The sequence below is a fragment of the Trachurus japonicus genome, chromosome 11 (genome assembly GCF_045865225.1).
Source record: "Trachurus japonicus isolate A0001 chromosome 11, Traja_1.0".
NCBI classification, from domain to species: Eukaryota; Metazoa; Chordata; class Actinopteri; order Carangiformes; family Carangidae; genus Trachurus; species Trachurus japonicus.
Genome location: NC_140917.1, coordinates 3,574,397 through 3,593,250, shown reverse-complemented (window position 1 = coordinate 3,593,250; position 18,854 = coordinate 3,574,397). Strand labels below are relative to the sequence as shown.

The window sequence follows — 18,854 nt, the reverse complement described above, 5'->3', positions numbered from 1 at the left end:
CCCTAAATGAGAAATTGTCTCCAAATATCAACTAAATAGACAAAAAACACACAAAATGTACAATATTTAGCCTATATAATGTATCCTATATGTGTTGTCACTGTGGTGCTGTTTGAGAGGTAAAAACAAAAAAAAAACTAGTTTGAGAGCTCAGCAGGTCTGAATACAGAGCTGGAGCTGATCTGGAGCTGTGGCCCACTGGCCCTGGCTGAAATCTCTACTCTCTTCTTTTTTCATAATCTTCCTCATCAAATTAGTCAGAACTTCAAACCTCTGAAGCACCGTCATCATCCTCACTGCTTCTCTCTTTCTCTCTCTCTCTCTCTCTCTCTCTCTCTCTCTCTCTCTCTCTCTCTCTCTCTCCCTCTGAACGACTCTCCTGTTTGGAAGCGCTTCACAGTTGTTTTGATTGACAGGTCGTCAAGGGCGTGCGGCCGTGCGTATTTGAAAGAGGAGAGTCTCCCAATCACAGTAGTCGAACCGCATTTCTACTGCGTAAATGACCGAAATATGAAAAAAAACAAAAAACATATTGAGACGGTCGGGCAAACGCGCCGGCATTTGTGCCACACATCTAATTAAAAATGTGGCGTTTCTAACAAGAAAACGGCTTGACAGCATTCCTGGTATCTGCTGTGTGTGTGACTATACACAATTTAGGAACATGTTTGTCATTGTTTATTTATTTGTTTGGGGTTTTTTTTCCACACAGAAAACACTAAGTGAGGGGGCGCCAGTGGACATAAATCATTATTATTATCTTTTTCTTTTTTCTTTTTTTCCCCTGGACTGGCGGCGCCCCTCCAGCAGTTGGCGCTCTAGGCGACCGCCTATATCGCCTATGCCTAGAGCCGGCCCTGCTTCCTTTTTTCCTTCCTTCCTTCATCCGTCCTTCTGCTTCCTTCCTTCCTTGACCTAATCTGTTCCTTCCCTCCATTTTTCTTTCCTTCCTTTTTCCCTTCCTTCGTTCCCTTCGTCCATTCTTCTTCGTCCTTTCTCTTTTGATCCAATTGACCCACTCTGTTCCCTCCCTCCATCTTTCTTTCCTACCTTTTCTCTTCCTTATTTCCTCATTCCTTTTTCCCTTCCTTCCTTGTTTCCCTTCGTTATTACTTCTTTCTTCCTTTTTGACCCAATTGACCCAATCTGTTCCTTCCCTCCATTTTTCTTTCCTTCCTTTTTCCCTTCCTTCTTTCCTCCCATTTCTCCCTTCATCCTTCCTTCCTTCCTTCCTTGACCCAGGAGGACAACAGGAGGGTTAAATTCATTTGTCTGTCAGCTCATCTACCATTTGCAGAAGAATCTCTGGGTATAAAAGATCGTATCTGAGCGATGAGATAATAACACAACGTTACCACACAGAGTTGTTTTAGAGGGAAATTCATGCAAAACAGCTGATGTGCGTTGCCTTCAGGGACAGTTTTTCATCAAGCAGTCTCTGTATTTACCTCTAAAACAACTCTGTGTGGTAACGTTGTGTTATTATCTCATAGCGTGGTGAATGTGCAGGTCACAACTTGTCCACCAGAGCGTTGTGGAGTTGTTGGATTGTGTATTTATTTGATGAGTTTGATGAGGGAAACCAAGAAATCCCATGAGCCAAGAAGATTCTTTAAAGACTTGGTTTGACTTGATTTCCGAGCTTTCAGAGTCAGCTCCCTGTTATAAAACTGTGATTTGCACCAAACAAACACGTCTGATTTGTCGTCCAGGGCGTTTCCGCTGCAACACAACACAAATTATTGCAGCTCCGGTGATTTAGATATTGATCAGTTTGTTAAAGCAGTAGTAAGCGATCCGGTGGTTTTGGCTAACTTCCTGTCAGCCGATGGAGTTAGCAGTCCCCGCCCTCGTCCCTACGTCACCACATTCACGCGCATCCCCATGGCTGCACACACAGAGAGGACTGCCCCTTTATGCCGCTCTCTCTCCTCATTGGATAAAGGTTGTAGGATACAAGGAAAGTTTTCTCCTCGGCTCAGAGCAGAGCAGAGTGACTGACAGACCCGTGTTTCAGACCAAACACTCTATATAAGTGATTGCTGTCAGAAGATACAACTATTTAAGACTTATATTAACACAAACATTCCTCTTACTTCTGCTTTAATTTCTGTGCAGCTCTCATGTAAACAAAACGAACAAATGTTTTCATTGAAAAACACCAGAACGTGTCCTTTAAGTTGGAGAGAATCCGTTGGAGCAGATGAATGAGAGGTTCAGTCGTTATCTCTCTGATCCTGTTCCTCTGAGACGTTCGTCCATCTGATCTAATCTGCTGCTCGGTCTAATCCAGTGCTGCCGTGGCAACAGCAGCAGGACAAGAGGTTCATCCCGTCCATCACTGTCGTCTCTCTCTCCTCTCTTTTCTCTCTTTCACTTCCCTTTTCTCTCTCTCTCCTAATGGTTCTGTGGTCGGGAGTCGTGATGGTGGTGGAGATCGATTCCTCCCTGTACGGTGGCCCCGAGGGCTCAACTCACTGGACACTTAGAAACACAGGGAAAACAACTTCATCAGTTTGACAGAAACTCAGTTCTAACACAACAGGAAGTGTTTCTGGGGGACACAATAAAGTGACGGACCAGGCTTTATTGTGTCCCCAACTGGTCCCTCGCTTTATTGTGTCCCCCAGATTGGTCCCTCGCTTTATTGTGTCCCCAGACCGGTCCCTCGCTTTATTGTGTCCCCAGACCGGTCCCTCGCTTTATTGTGTCCCCAACTGGTCCCTCGCTTTATCGTGTCCCCAACTGGTCCCTCGCTTTATCGTGTCCCCAGACCGGTCCCTCGCTTTATTGTGTCCCCAACTGGTCCCTCACTTTATTGTGTCCCCAGATTGTTCCCTCGCTTTATTGTGTCTCCAACTGGTCCCTCGCTTTATTGTGTCCCCAACTGGTCCCTCGCTTTATTGTGTCTCCAACTGGTCCTTCGCTTTATTGTGTCCCCAGACCGGTTTATTGTGTCCCCAGACCGGTCCCTCGCTTTATTGTGTCCCCAGACCGGTCCCTCGCTTTATTGTGTCCCCAACCGGTCCCTCGCTTTATCGTGTCCCCAGATTGTTCCCTCGCTTTATTGTGTCTCCAACTGGTCCCTCGCTTTATTGTGTCCCCAACTGGTCCCTCGCTTTATTGTGTCTCCAACTGGTCCTTCGCTTTATTGTGTCCCCAGACCGGTCCCTCGCTTTATTGTGTCCCCAACCGGTCCCTCGCTTTATCGTGTCCCCAGACCGGTCCCTCTCTTTATTGTGTCCCCTCAATCCCGGTCCCTCTCTTTAATCCTGGTCCCTTGCTTAATCGTGCCCCCACAAACACTTCCTGTTCTATTTTTGCTCGTCATGTTTTGTGAAATCGATGGATGAGGTCATTTCCTGTTTGAGGTGTTTTCTTACATATTTCTCTTCACATTCGTCACAGTTTCTCTTTAATGCTCTTTGAAGCTAATCTGTGTAATGCAGTGCAGGATGGTGCAGAGCAGCAGGGGGGTGAGATTGAAGTTGGCAGGCTTCTTCCTCACCGAGTCTAAATTAGCTCCACATATTTACCCTAAGTATGTTCATCAAAGCACATTATTTCAAATGAAATAATCCTGTTTCGATATAATTAGATGAGATTTTTTAGAAAAGTCTCGATCTGAGCTGGGGCCTTTGGAAACATCATTGTGCTCTAATCAGCTTTTTTTTTTTAAAACAGTGGTTTGTTTCTTTTCTTTTTGCAGAGAACAACTATTGAAGATGAAAGTAATCAGCGCTGTGCTGCTCAGCGTCCTGTTCTGCACCGGTAAGCACCGACTTAATCAGTCACTTGGGAGCACATCGGATTTAAACGAGTGGCTGAAACAGACTTCCCGCAAAAAAAACAAAACAAAAAACAAAAAAAACGGATTTGTTTCAACTGAATGATTAGAATAGAAACAGCAGCAAAGAAACACAATTACTCTGTGATCTGTTAAATTTCCTCTTGTTTTGCTTTCTCTGCCTTTCTTATGAGGACTCAGATCAGTATTTATATCCCCGTCTATATTTAGCTGTCGTTAATGTGGTGCATTTGCATTTCAAACGTTTTTTTGTTTTTTTTGTTTGTTGTACTTTTCAGTGAAGTTGTGTGTTTTCTCTCTCAGAACAAAGGAACTCTGACTTGTTTAGATGCTGCAGCAGATTAAATAAGAAAGAAAAGATGTTTAAAATAAACTCCTCTCTCTGTGTTTTCTTCCTCAGCTGTGTCAGCGAGTTTGAAAGGTAAAAGTCACTGGTTTGTTTTTTGTTTGTTTGGATTGTAAAGCATGACTCAGAGATAACAGGTGATACTCATGACAGGGTTCCCACTTGTCCTGGAAAACCTGGAAAATGGTTGGCCAATTATCCAGTCATGGAAAACATATGGAAAATGAGAAAAAAAAAGTCAAATGTCCTGGAAAAGCTTCAGTTGTCCTGGAAAATGATCAGCTACCAGACGTTTTCAGACCTCACTAAGGATTTATTTTCTTAAAAAAAGTGCCTAGTAAGAAAACTAGAGACTTTGAGTTGATGAGTGTTTCCAGTATTGGACTCCATGTTTGTGTTGTTCTATGATAAATTCATAGGAATTTCTTAGCATGTAACTGTAAGAGATTATTGCATAACTTCGAGCCATAGACTGCACATCTTTAAACCAGACTTCTGGGGCTGAGAGAGGACGAAACATAAAAACAAAAATGTACAAAATATGTTACAACTGTTGAAAAGAACACTTCTCCAAAGCATGAACGGGACAGAGGATGTATAATAACATGTCTGTCAGACTGGAGCCGCTGAAAATGTCCTGGAAAAGTCCTGGAAAATGATTTCAAGAAAGGAGTGGGAACCCTGCACTGCAAAAACTCAAAATCTTTCCAAGAATATTTGTCATATTTCTTGTCAAAATGTCTCATTTCTAGTCAAAACTAATCTATTTTCTCTTAAAATAAGACTCATCATCTAAAAATGAACTTGTTTTGAGATAATTTGCATTCGTTTCAATCAAAATTTCACTTGAAATAAGTAGAAAAATCTGCCAGTGAAAGCAAGTTTTTTGTGCTTGTAATAAGGAAGAAAATCTTGCTCCACTTTCAGATTTTTCTACTTATTTCAAGTGAAAATCTGCTTGAAAGAAGTAAAAAAGTGTCTAAAAACAAGCTACTTTTTAATGTGATGAGTCTTATTTTAAGTAGAATGACATTTGTTTTGACCAGAAATGACATTTTGACTAGAAATAAGACAAATATTCTTGGTAAGATTTAGAGTTTTTGCAGTGTGAAGCTTCTCTGTCAACTGTGATAAAATATCTTGATTGTTTGTTTGTTTGTCTCAGTCAAAGAGGAGCGCAGGACGGCCTTCTTCGGGGAGGACATCCACTTCGACGTCCCGCCGGGGAACGTGGGAGAAGTGGTGTTCAGGCCGAGGACCAACCAGTCGGCCGAGGTGGTGCTGATGCGGAGCGGCGAGGTGGCGTTCCCCCGCGGCCACCTCAACTCCCTGGGCCACCTGGTGCTGGAGGACGTGCAGGAGGAGGACGAGGGCGTGTACGTCGTCAGGAACAGCAAGAACCCCAACGCCGCCGTCACGCAGCTCGTGCTCATCGTCCGCGGTGAGTGAGTCGCTAGTTCCGTCTAGACTAGAGCACTGGAAAAGAGAGTAAGGACACGCGCGCCTCCTGATGGATATTGCAAAAGCGCCCAAGAACTGACATCTCTGCATTGTTGGTGAATGAGCAAGTGTGGTATTTTCAATAATTTAAAGCAGAAGTAAGCGGAATGTTTGTGTTAATATAAGTCTTAAATAGTTATATCTTCCGACAGCAATCACTTATATGGAGTGTTTGGTCTGAAACACGGGTCTGTCAGTCATTCTGCTCTGCTGTAAGCCGAGGAGAAAACTTTCCTTGTATCCCACAACCTTTATCCAATGAGGAGAGAGAACGGCATAAAGGGGCGGTCCTCTCTGTGTGTGCAACCAAGGGATGCGCCTGAATGTGGTGATGTAGGAACGAGGGCGGGGACTGCTAACTCCATCTGCTGACAGGAAGTTAGCCAAAACCACCGGATCGCTTACTTCTGCTTTAATGTTTCAATCTACATTTTGTAATAAACAAATTATAAGTATAATTTGATACGACCAAGACACCTAAAAACAAAAACATGGCCGTTTTCATCAATTTACAAGCAAGTGGGCAACACACATACATTAGAGTGAATGGATTTTCTGGGCGCTTTTGCAATAGGCCATATCCTGCAAAACCCTTACCACTGGAGTCAATGGAGGTGTCGTTACTCTCTTTTTCAGTGCTCTAGTTCCGTCCTCGTCGGGGTCGAGTTGAGAGAGAGGAAGTGATGGATCGATATCAGGATCAGATGCTTTATTGATCCCCAGGGTGAAATCAGCTCCAGTTACAGCCGCTCCCTCAGCAGAGGGAGGAAAATATGAAGTGAGCTGTGAAGATAAAGCTACAAATAAAGATAAATATTTAAACGTACATTATACAAGATATGCCCTTATAATGTGATATGTGAAAAAATAGAAAGAAATATGTGAGAATGTGTGAGTTTTGGCAGAAAAGCAACTTGGACTCAAAATTTTAGCATCAGATTATGTTCAGTCTCACGACACAGAGGGAATCTCAACAGTTTTATCATCACGTCACGCAGTCAGAGGATTCAGTAGTACACTCATAGTTTCTGAATAATAATGAGTTATAAAAACATTTAGTGAATTGCTACATGATATAAACCTGATACATAAAAAATAAGATTCTGTTTAGCATCCTAACTTCAAGATAATAATGGACATAAATCATACCCTGGACTCTAACATTAACATTTACTACTGATGAAGCCTCTTGGGTGAGAGGTGAAACGTCTATAGACAAAAATTTGGACAACTGAGAATATTCACAGGCCCAACATTTACTATACTTTGAACTACAGCTACTGTAGGCTACATAGCTGATTTTATATAGGCTATAATAGGCTATTATTAGCCTATATTTTATTTTTTCACAGCATTTAGCCTAATTTCTATCCATTCCCTAATGTTTATTTTAGGTGAGAGAGAATTTGACTTTTTGATTCTTCTGTATGTCCTAGACATAGGCTACAGATCAATAAAAAAACAGATTAAAAAAACAAAACAAAACAAAAACATCTTTGAATCTTAAAACAAGTAAACAGTGGCTAATGCTAACATTAGCTTTATAGGATTAGCAAAACAGCTCCTATCTTCTATTTTCTCAGTTTCTGTGGCAACTCAGGTTCATATTATGTAACAAATGGGTGGATGACGTGACATGGCAGTTTTGCTGTCTTCAGTGTCAAACATATATGAATAAAAAATATATTTGCCAAACACCTTCTCAATATAGTGCAGAACATCATGCTTTATGTGAACATACTCAACATTTAAACAGTTCATCACTCATTCTTTCAGAATTTTCAACCAAACATGACAAAAGTCATATGGTGTGACTGTCCGACACTTGTTTCTCAAAGTGAGAATCTGAATAAAACTAAGAAAAATAAGTGCAGAAATTCTCAAAAAAATACAGGAAAATAATATAGATGTCTATTTGTGAGCCTACTCTTTTCAATGTCCAAGCATGATGTTTTCAGTCAATTCTAATCAAAAAGATTTTGTCACAAAAATCAAAATCATATGGTGTGACACTGTTTTGGGATATTTCAACGAGCAATTGCTTTGACACCCTTGGGAAGGAGAGGACCCTCTTCAAGAAGACTGTACAGTACTGGCAATGTATTGCTAGTACTGTACAACCTGAGTTGTGCCATCATTTTTATTTTTACAATAAATCAGATCTTGTTGGCACTCTGACAAAGGTCCCACTTCCAGATGTCTTTTGGTGTGACACATTTTTCATAAAAATGCAAAAGAAATTTTATTATTTTGTCATATTTTCATGTAAACCTATGTTGCTTTGTTACATCTAGCATGTTGTTAGTATGATAGTGTGTAGCTACAAGACTCAAGGTTGTGCTAAGTGCAGAAAACGTCATATGGTGTGACACTTGGTCATAATGGTGTGACATGTCTGCCTGTCACGCCATATGATTTTATTGTCACACCATATGATATGAATTGTAATTTCCTGCTATTATAACTATAAATAACAAAGTAAAATGTATGTTTTGTCCTTTTAAACATTTATTTGGGTCCATCATCACATAAAGGCTGTAATTATCCACAATTTATTGTGTTTAGTTTAGTTTAGTTTTATTCGGTGATACAGATTTCTAGTTTATCAGACAGACACAGCAGACCCCTTCACAGAAACCTTAGAATGCTGTTTAAGTCTAAACAATGTTTTGTCTTCACCTCAAACCATATTCCCTTTTCTTTGGTCAATTTGAGGCAGTAATTATGACAAGTGCAGAGAGGACAAAGAGATACAGGGAGAGACAGAATTCTGACCCTGCAATGAGAGAGGAGTTGCTTAGGAAAAGAAAAGAAAAGAAAAGTAGCCTAAACAACAACTTCTTGTTTCCATTCACTGACCAATAGGAAGGTCTGAGGGAGGGTTTTAAGGGGTGCTTTCACTGTTGATTCAAAAGGCCTTTAGGCAGATTTCTTGAAGCCTGGCAATACATGATAGCTAAAATATCATAGGACTAGAACACTGTAGGCAGTGCAACTAATATTATAGTAATAATAATAATAAAAATAATAATAATAATACATGATAATAAGTTGGATAATACATGGTTTGCATTCACACATGGCGACATGATCATATGGTGTGACACTATATCATTTGGTGTGACATTCCAAATTGTGAAAATGATACCTTTATTAATGATAAAATGTGAAAATGTTCATGGAATACATAGAAAATAGTATCAGCAAGAGTCACAAATATTTTTATAATTTTATAGCAATGTTTGTCACAATAAATAGAAAATATGTTGAAAGACCGACGGCATAGGTCTCACATTGAGCAATGATTTAGAAAATAATACACAAATTTAATTAATTTCCACAAAAGTATAATGGATCACAGTTTAGTTATGATAAATGACTTTGATAAAGTGAGTAACTTAAGAGAGCTATAATCCATTTTCAGTTTATATACAATTATTTTCATGTCACACCATATGACGATTTTCGGCGCTAATAAAACAAATTGTCACATAAATTCTGATTCCAACTGAAAATCCAAAAACCACATATGTTTCTATAGAGATGAGAGTTAGTAGAACAAAAGTCAACCATTTTCATGCTTGTTATTTGAAATTTTTGAAAAAACACTTTTTTCTGGTGTATATGTCACTGACCCAAATAACTAAATATTTTAGTATCACACTCAGTTTAGCACCATTGTAGACCCAATGTAGCTATGTCCTAAATATTCAATAGACACGATGCTGACATTGGTAATCTAGTGCTGGCGCTAACGTTAGCTTCAACAGAATCTTTTGTTTTATCTGAGTAGTATTTTAGTGTGTTCTCTGGAAACTTATATAACAACTCAGGTTCATAAAATAAACATTTTTGGCTCATACATTAGGTTGTAAAATGTCATAAAATATTGAGTTTGAACTAAAGTATCACGATGCTAAACTTGCAACATCTCTTTGAATGTTAAGGGAACAGCCTCAAATTTTCAAGGTCTGAAGAATCAAACTTGAGATGACCAACCATCCCATAATATTGTGATCAATGACAGAGTTGATTTGCACACAGTGTGACTCTTGTTTCCTCTCCTGTTGATCAGACTGCGCTATCGAGCAGGTGGTGAAGTACGGACACCCCTACTACATCCCCCTCAACCACGTCGACGGCCCCATCAGCCTGGATTTCAGGTACGGTCAGTGAATGCACCACAGGAAGAAAATAATAATGGATTATATATTATATTATTATACATAACCTTAGACCTAAACTGATGAGCCAACAGATGCTGCAAATCAATTAATTGTTTCTCATTAGGTAAAAATATTTAAACTAAAGAGATGATTCACACCAGCAGCAAAATGAAACATCTGGCCCCACACATTCCTCCACATCTGGGCAGATTCCAGCTGTTATTATCCTCCAAAAGATTTTCTGTGTGTGCCTGAGAGGCGAGCTGGTCCAGATGTGGAAGCAGCAGCATTTAATTCAATAGTTTATTGTCATTGTTATACAGTAAAACAACGAGATAACGTTGGAGCATTCACAGCATGTCATAGTCGTAAAGTGCAACCGTTATAATCCCAAATAAATAGTGAACCCAAAAATGTATAAAAAAGAAAATAAAAGCAAACATAATAGATATAAATGTAAATCCTGAGGAGAAATAAAGTGCATTGACAGCATATTAATAGACAGTCAGGATGTATATGGACCAGATTTGATATCAGCTCTATCCCGGGAAAACATGAAAACCAGGTTGTGGCCTGAATCTGGGTTGGATTTATTCTGCTATCTGGGTTTTTCTGTTTCCTTAAAGGGATAGTTCACTCAAAATTGAAATTTCACTCATTATCTACTTACCCTCATGTCGACTAAGGGCTGGGAGAAGTCCTCTGTGGCTTCTCTGAGTTACAGGGGGTCTCGGTGTAGCAGTGAATGTCCATATAACGGTTGCAAATGGATACCAACTGTCTTCGTAACAAACGTCAGTAATCGCACTGACGCCGGCGCAAATCTCGCGAGATTTGGACGGACCAGGAAGAGGAGCTTCCGCTACAAACAAGCTTGAAATATGGACTTATTTAATTTTTTTCGGAACAATTTTGCATTTCGGGGCTTCAATACGAGACGGACATTACATACGAGCAGCATGGAGGTATTTGGATGTTTTTTGGTGTGTCTTTTTGTTACGAAGAAAAGTGGTATCCATTTGCAACCGTCATATGGACATGCAGTGCTGCACGGAGCCCCGCTGTAACTCAGAGAAGCCACGGAGGACTCTGAGACTTCTCCCAGCCCTTAGTGCACATGAGGGTGAATAGATAAGAAATTTGAATTTTGAGTGAACTATCCCTTTAAACATCTGGAAACAGCTGCTGTGACATTCACACTGATCACTGCTCTCCTCCTCCTTCCTTCCTCCCAAGGCCCAGTCTGGTTCTGGCCAATCAGACGGAGGAGCAGCAGACGGCCGAGGCGCCGCCCGTGATTCTGTACGCGGCCGGAGAGACGGCGGCGGACTACATGGGACGCCTCAGCGTGACGGAGAAGAAGGTGACGCTGCGCTCGGTGCGGATGACGGACGAGGGCAGCTTCACGGTGCTGGACCGCGAGGGCAAAGTGAGGAGGAGGAACTGTCTGAATGTCAGAGGTGAGGAAGGATTGATCCGACCGATCGATCGGCTGATCAATCTCATGTAGTACTACACGTCGTCACTCTGTACATGCTGCTCTATATATATGTGCATGCACTTGTTTACACCTTTGTGCTTGGTTCTTTATGTTTCTGTCACTGGAAACGTTCATTTTGACCTCGAGGCACTGAAGAAATATTACACTCCTTAATCTCAGACGAGGTCATAAAGCTTTATTTAATGTATGTACAACCAGCAGCACTGAGCTGCAAAGAAGAATGTAGATAAAATAAATCGAGAACACACCGACTTTAATGAAGGTCATAGAATAAAATATTATATCTGAAGACTGCGATAAATAATGGTTTCGGTGTGTTAAACAGGAACCTGTGGCTTTAAAGGGATAGTTCAACATTTTAGCAAATTGGCCCATTGCCATTATCCCTATAGTCGTAGCAGTAGGTTTGTTACCTTTAATTGTCGTTGCAAGCTGTTTTTAGAACGGCGGAGCAGAGCCGTGAGCTGCTCAGAGCTACGCTATGGAGGCTCATTATGGGATTTCTTGGTTTCCCCTCATCAAACTCATCAAATACACAATCCAACAACTCCCGAAACGCTCTGGTGGACAAGTTGTGACCTGCACATTCACCACGCTATGAGATAATAACACAATGTTACCAGACAGAGTTGTTTTAGAGGGAAATTCATGCAAAACTACTGATGCACGTTGCCTTCAGGGACAGTTTTTCATCATCAGTCTCTGTATTTCCCTCTAAAACAACTCTGTCTGGTAACGTTGTGTTATTATCTCATAGCGTGGTGAATGTGCAGGTCACAACTTGTCCACCAGAGCGTTGTGGAGTTGTTGGATTGTGTATTTGATGAGTTTGATGAGGGAAACCAAGAAATCCCATGAGCCAAGACTTGGTTTGACTTGATTTCCGAGCTTTGTGATCCAGGACACAGGTCTGAGATCCTCTGCTGGTCACTCTGAGGTCCAGTTCAACATTTGAAGGGGACAAACACGTCTAATTTGTCGTCCAGGGCGTCTCCGTTGCAACACAACACAAAGAATTGCAGCTCCTGTGATTTAGATATGATCAGTTTGTTATTGATTGTGCGGCTTTAATGTTAACAAAACGCTGCTTCCCCATTTCTAATAGTTAGTAGATGTTTTCATTGAAAAACACCAGAACGTGTCCTTTAAGTGGGAGAGAATCCGTTGGAGCAGATGAATGAGAGGTTCAGTCATTCTCTCTCTCTGATCCTGTTCCTCTGAGACGTTCGGTCTAATCCAGTGCTGCCGTGGCAACAGCAGCAGGACAAGAGTCTCATCCTGTCCATCACTGTCGTCTCTCTCTCCTCTCTTTTCTCTCTTTCACTTCCCTTTTCTCTCTCTCTCCTAATGGTTCTGTGGTCGGGAGTCGTGATGGTGGTGGAGATCGATTCCAGAGCGTTTGGATTGTGTATTTGATGAGTTTGATGCCAAAATGTTGAACTATCCCTTTAAACAAGATTAAGCATGCAAATGCTACCGTGAAGATGTTTAGTATAGAACTTGTGGATGTGATGATGTTCCTCCTCCACAGAGCACCAGGACTTCGTGCACCTGTCGTACGGAGGAAACCTGAAGATGAACCTCTACGTTCACCACTCCAACCTCAACATCGTCTACAAGCCCAAGTCGGACAACCAGGACCGGGTGGTGCTGGACCGCGGGGCGGTGGCGGCGCCGCTGGACCCCATGCTGGAGGGCCGGCTGACCGTGGAGGGGTCGGAGCTCATCCTGAAGAAGGTGCACGTGTCCGACACCGGCGTCTTCAAGGTGACGGACCTGGCCGGGTTCAACGTGGCGTACGTCTACGTCGAGGTGGAAGGTGAGAGAGAGAGAGACGACACGTTTCATTTCATTTCATTTATTCCATTCATGGTATACATAGGGGAGCGCCGGGTCGATTGATACACTTTTCATTTAAACGTCTTTTTCAAAGATGACGTTATGTACACAAACATTTTTATCATGTGATCAACAACTCACATGTGTATTCTCTTAGTTACAAGTGTAATTTAACACATATGTTGGATGATCACGCCGTTTTATAACTTTGAACGTAAGTTGACATTTGTCTCAAACGCCCCACCTATGCGGGTCGTTTGAGACACAGAGGAGGAACGGTTGAAACAGCATGCTTTAAACAGAAACTACTGACATTACTCTCGTTTTTATGCAGCATATCAGACAACATACTAGTGTACTCGTTATTGCCAAAATGTCACATAATTTCTCACAATATAAATAGGTCAAATAAATATTTTTGTCCCGTGCGTAATTGTCAAGATCCGCATTTCGATTAAACTCGCCTTTCTTCTTTTGTACGAGTTGTTGGACAACTGCATTTTCATTTAATTTACTTATTTCCCTGTCCTAAGTCATGTTTATGGATACACAGTTGAACATATTGTCATTTTACCCTCGGCATTTTCCCCTCACTTTGCTGAATATCTGTTGATTCATGTCATAAACATGTTTTGTTCATTAAAATTATGTGGTGTTTATTACCTACATGTTGTTCATTCAAATCGGTTGTTGTTCATTGCAGAACAGTTATTAATTCGGTGATTTATATACAGATATTGATCGCGCAGTGTGACCACAATCACTACGCACGGTGGCGTGAGGGACATTTGAAACAGCTGTATCAATCGTCCCTGCAGCGACTACTGACACTTCAACCTGTTTTGCCTCTAAACTTCAAAACTATGACATTTCATAGTTTAGGACCTGTTTATTATTGCATGAAACACACAATACAACTTTTGATCACAAAAAAACTACCGCACGTAAGATTTTACTTTCCGTAGTCAAAAACAGGTTCGCGCTAATAACTTTTGAATGGCGTGACGTAATTTCACAAGCTTTCCCAGGATTGGTCGGTGTTGAGTGCTGAACATAGTGACAAAATCTGACGGCTCAAGCTTGTGTGGTTTTCGAGGAAATCGCTCTGTATCAATCGTCCCGTGTATCAATCGACCCGGCGCTCCCCTACTTCACATGGTTGCTAGGGCTGGGATGATATGCTTTTCTCCCGATTCGATTCTTCTACGATTTGTTGGATGGCGATTAGATTTAAATTGCGATTCTACGATATTGCCGATTCTCTTGATTTTTAGTCTTTAGCATTTTTAACATTTATCTGCACACAAATACTGTAGGAGCCTATAAATTAACATACTCCATTATAAAGTGAACTTAAACCCTTTTCAAAACCTGGACTCTCTGTATGTAAAAAAGGCTAACAAATGCACATTGCACAATATTAAAAAAAAAAAAAAAAAGATTAAAAAAAAAAAATTCAAAATAAAAAAAAAAGATTTTTGAAAAAACAAATCGATTAAAAAATTGTCAAAAAAGATATTAATGTGAATCGATTTTTTTCTCCCACCCCTAATGGTTGCACATATTTACATAATGTACACATAGTCACCATAAATGAAAAGGGGCAGGATGAAGAAAAACTTATAGTACCTGCCCCTTGATCTTCCGTAAATTCAACATCCACTTCCATTGTTATGCAGACGATACCCAGCTCTACCTTTCTTCCAAACCCACCTCCACCTTCCCGCCCTCCTCCCTCTGTGACTGTTTACAAGAAATCAAAACCTGGTTCTCTTCCAATTTCCTGAAACTCAACAGATAAAACTCTCACTAAAACTCCCAAGTTTCACCATCCCCATCGATAACTCCTCTGTTTGCCCCTCCCTACAGGTTAAGAGTCTGGGTGTCGTCCTCGACAGTACTCTCTCATTCCAAACCCACATCAGTAACATTACCCAGTCAGCCTATTACCATCTACGCAACATCAACCGTCTCCCTCTCCATCCCTTACTCCCAACTCCACTGCCATGCCTTGGTTTTCCCCACAAGCACGTCCATAAACTCCAATTGGTTTAGAACTCTGCCGCCCGTATCATCACCAGGATCCCATCCATCAATCACATCACACCTGTTCTGCAACAGCTTCACTGGCTCCCGGTTAAATTCCGCATGGACTTTAAAATTCTGCTCCACACCTTCAAGGCCATCCATAACCTCCCCCCCCACACCTCTCTGACCTCCTCCACATCAACACCCCTTCTCGGACTCTCAGATCTGCAAAATCTGAAAACTCACCTTTTTAAACAGGCCTATGTGCTTGTGTCAATATCAGCTGGGCGCCCACCTCCATAGAGAAGAACCACAGACACTACTTTTTCCAACTGTGGACTGACGAATATCTGAACGCCTGTGGGATCTCTTCTTCTCTCATAAGGCCTGCTTTACGTCATTTACAAGTCAAAGTAGTGTTGACCCATATCTCTGGATTTCCTGACTGGACACTGTGAATGTTTGAATAAGGACAAGTACAATACAATGATTGTGTGTTTTTTAGTTTGCTATGTTCATAACTGTAACTTGGATGAAGATCTGACCATATTTCAAGACAAATTTAGTAATGTATGGTATACAATAACGCAGAGGATTCCAAATTGTTCACAATGTTATCGCTTGTTATCCGATATAAATCCCACCTCTGAACTGTCCCTGTGAGCTTTTCTTTACTGGCAGTATCAGGGCAATGACCTACTGCACACACACAGATCTCACTCTGTGAAGCAACCATGCTCACAAGCCAACATAATAAAGCTGTTAATGTTTTAGCATTGCATCCTCTAATAAATATGCATATAAACAGGCCTATTCCCTCTAACTGTCTATGCCCCCCCCCCCCCCCACCCTACTGCATCTGCCGCTGGAGCTACCAGTCCACCAGCACTCTGTTTTTAGTAAAATAAAAAGTAATGCAGACTGGTCGGTTCATTGTAAAATATTTATTTATTTAAATGTAAATGTGGTGTTTTTTGTACATATTTACTTTCCCTCACTGCTAGGTGTGTATCTGAAACATTCAGATAAGAGCTGGACTCAGACTCAGGCTCTGCTCGGGTACGATGTGACAGTTAGCATTAGCGTAGTTGGTCGGTATTTGATTGACAGTTGAAACTTGACGAAGCTCAGCAGGTGGGCGGGGCTTCGGTGCCTGCAGCAGCTTCCACAGCTGAGAGAACTGCCTCATTTTGTCATGATTTTAAAACCTAATTTCACCTACTAAACGAATTTTTCTAGCATTCACATTTGGCAGGATGGTTAATAAGACATCTGTCTGGGATGTGATTAACTCAGAAGACGAATCTAGTGTCACTTTTCAGGGACTTTAAAAAAATCAAAATGATTGTGCAAATATAAACAGGATGCTGTGTTTTGTAATCATTTTATTTGGATGATGAGGTGACGGCAGCTGCAGCTACAGAAGACTCATCACTTCTCTCTCTGTTTGTCTTTCGTCTCTTCTGTCCTGGTTCTGGTTCTGGTCCTCCCTGGTCCTGGTCTTGGTCTTGGTCCTGGTCTTGGTCTTGGTCCTGGTCCTCCCTGGTCCTGGTCTTGGTCCTGGTCCTGGTCCTGGTCCTGGTCCTGGTCCAGCCTATAAACTGCCTCCTCTGACCGTGGCCATGCTCTCCATGCTGGGCCTCATCGCCTTCATGCTGCTGGTGTGTCTGCTGTCCTGCATCTACAAAGTGCACCAGAGGAACGAGAAGAGCAAGAAGCTGCAGCTCATCGCCCAGCAGGCGGGGAAGGGCGACGGCGATGCGTTCAGACAGGTAACACACACACCTGCTGCACTCCGCTGTCACTAGTCTGCATCGCGTTGGACTGTAGGTGAAGTTAGCTAGGGGCTTGTCATATGGGCAGAGCAGAGTGAAGTGTGTGTGTGTGTGTGTTTCTCTCTGTTGGCTGGGAAAAGCTCTGCTCTGCTCCCGCTGAGGGAGTCAGGACGGTCAGCTGGTCCACTTCCTCCCCCACAGCTCTGGACCCGACTCGCACGGCTGCTGCTGCCAAGTCACTGACATCAACACGGCCGATCGAGGGCAGGAAGCTCCAGGAGACTCGAGGCTTCTTCTGTTTCTCTGTTTTCAGTTACAGATGTCTAAAGTCTGTCAAGTCTGGTTTTGTGGTAACACGTCAGCGATAATGCAATAGGCTACAACATAAATGATAGATAAACTTGGCACCAATCCCCCTCAGATATTACTGACACATTGCCTCTTGAAAATCCAAGACGGCCGCTATTTCTGCCAAGGGAATGTTATTTTTTGCATAAAGTTTACCCAATATTTTCTCAAGGTCAAGGTCTGGATTCCTAAACAAAATGGTAGCTACATTTGTTGTGCAGACAGGGAACCCAATGTAACAGCCACGTGACAGACAAATCACACAATAAAAAAAACAATACAATCGCCCCCGCCAAAAAAATGTGCTTCAACATCTCCCTAGATCTACTAAAGTTCAATATGAACAAGATTGTTCACCTTGTGGCTTTAGCTACTATTCAGTATTACAATTGCTGTGGGTTCTCATATGAGACATTGACATCAACAAAACTCATTAATTAGCCCAGTGCTAGGGAGTTAGCCTCGTGAGCTAATGCAGCTCCTTTGATAAAACTAAATGGCCACCATTTATGGTAAGGCAATGTTGTTGTTTTTTTGCAATCAGTTCACCCAAATATTTTCTCAAATGAATAATCTGTACACGAAGCATATTTCTGCAAAAATATCACTACAGAAAAACTCACCAATTAGCCCAATGCTAGGGAGTTAGCCTCAAGAGCTAATGCAGCTTCTTTGATAAAACTGAATGTTGTTGTTTTGCAGTAAGTTAATTTACTGAAAAATCTTCATAAATGTATATGAAGCATATTTATGCAAAAATATTATAAAATATTAGCAACAAAAATCTTGCTAATTAGCCCAGTGCTAGTGAGTTAGCCTAGTCTAGTCTCTTTTGATGAAACCAAATCAAAGATGGCCACCATCTGTGACAAGGCAGCGTTATTTATTGCAATGAGTTCATGCACTGTGAAGAATCTTTGTGTGAAATCAGAACTTTTAACAATATATTGAGTTAGCTTAGCAGGCTAATGTAGAGAAATGTAAACAAGTGAAGTTTTGTCATAAATCCACCGTACTTAATGAAGAATTTCTCAAATTACATAGCCTAGACATTTCAGAATTTGATGTCATCATTGTCTAAAACAACGGATGAAATAGCAAAATTATGAAATAGCCAGCCTACATTTAATGGTAAAAAGTCTGTGCTCAGCCAGGAACGAGTGCCATTATTGAACTTTTGATTTTTAAGTGGCTAATGGGATTTTTCTAGAGAGGCGATCCATCCAAACGGCTCCTTCCGACAATAACAACATTTTTTTCCCACCAGATATTTTTGTGCCTAAAGCTGTGTTCACACCAAACGCGATGAACGCGATTTTTTCGCGCGACAAATGACAATCCGTCGCGCTATCACTCGTGTTTTGACGCGTCATCGCGTCCCCCCTCCCCTCCCCTCTACTGTCAATCCAGCTAACAGGACGGATGTAAACATGTGTTGAGACACAGAAAGTGCACTCATTTTACCGTAGGCTTGACAATGGACGAGGTGAAGCTGATCCTTGACGTCCTGGTCCTGGTGTAGCAGGTAAAAAAAACTCCGCTC

At 41.5% G+C, this 18,854-nt stretch overlaps 2 protein-coding genes across 2 annotated transcripts in view; both read left to right on the top strand.

Moving 5' to 3' along the window:
* LOC146977901 (flotillin-1) overlaps positions 1 to 18,854 on the top strand; it is a 364,493-nt gene that overhangs the window by 68,296 nt on the left and 277,343 nt on the right. The gene's annotated exons all lie outside the window — the stretch shown is intronic.
* LOC146977904 (uncharacterized) overlaps positions 1 to 18,854 on the top strand; it is a 34,275-nt gene that overhangs the window by 5,810 nt on the left and 9,611 nt on the right. The window contains exons 2-8 of the mRNA XM_085790531.1: positions 3,710 to 3,771; positions 4,209 to 4,229; positions 5,320 to 5,595; positions 9,730 to 9,817; positions 11,057 to 11,280; positions 12,853 to 13,140; positions 16,782 to 16,960. Of these exons, the coding sequence (XP_085646657.1) occupies positions 3,726 to 3,771; positions 4,209 to 4,229; positions 5,320 to 5,595; positions 9,730 to 9,817; positions 11,057 to 11,280; positions 12,853 to 13,140; positions 16,782 to 16,960 (1,122 nt within the window). The 5' untranslated portion in view covers positions 3,710 to 3,725. The remainder of the gene's footprint in view (positions 1 to 3,709; positions 3,772 to 4,208; positions 4,230 to 5,319; positions 5,596 to 9,729; positions 9,818 to 11,056; positions 11,281 to 12,852; positions 13,141 to 16,781; positions 16,961 to 18,854) is intronic.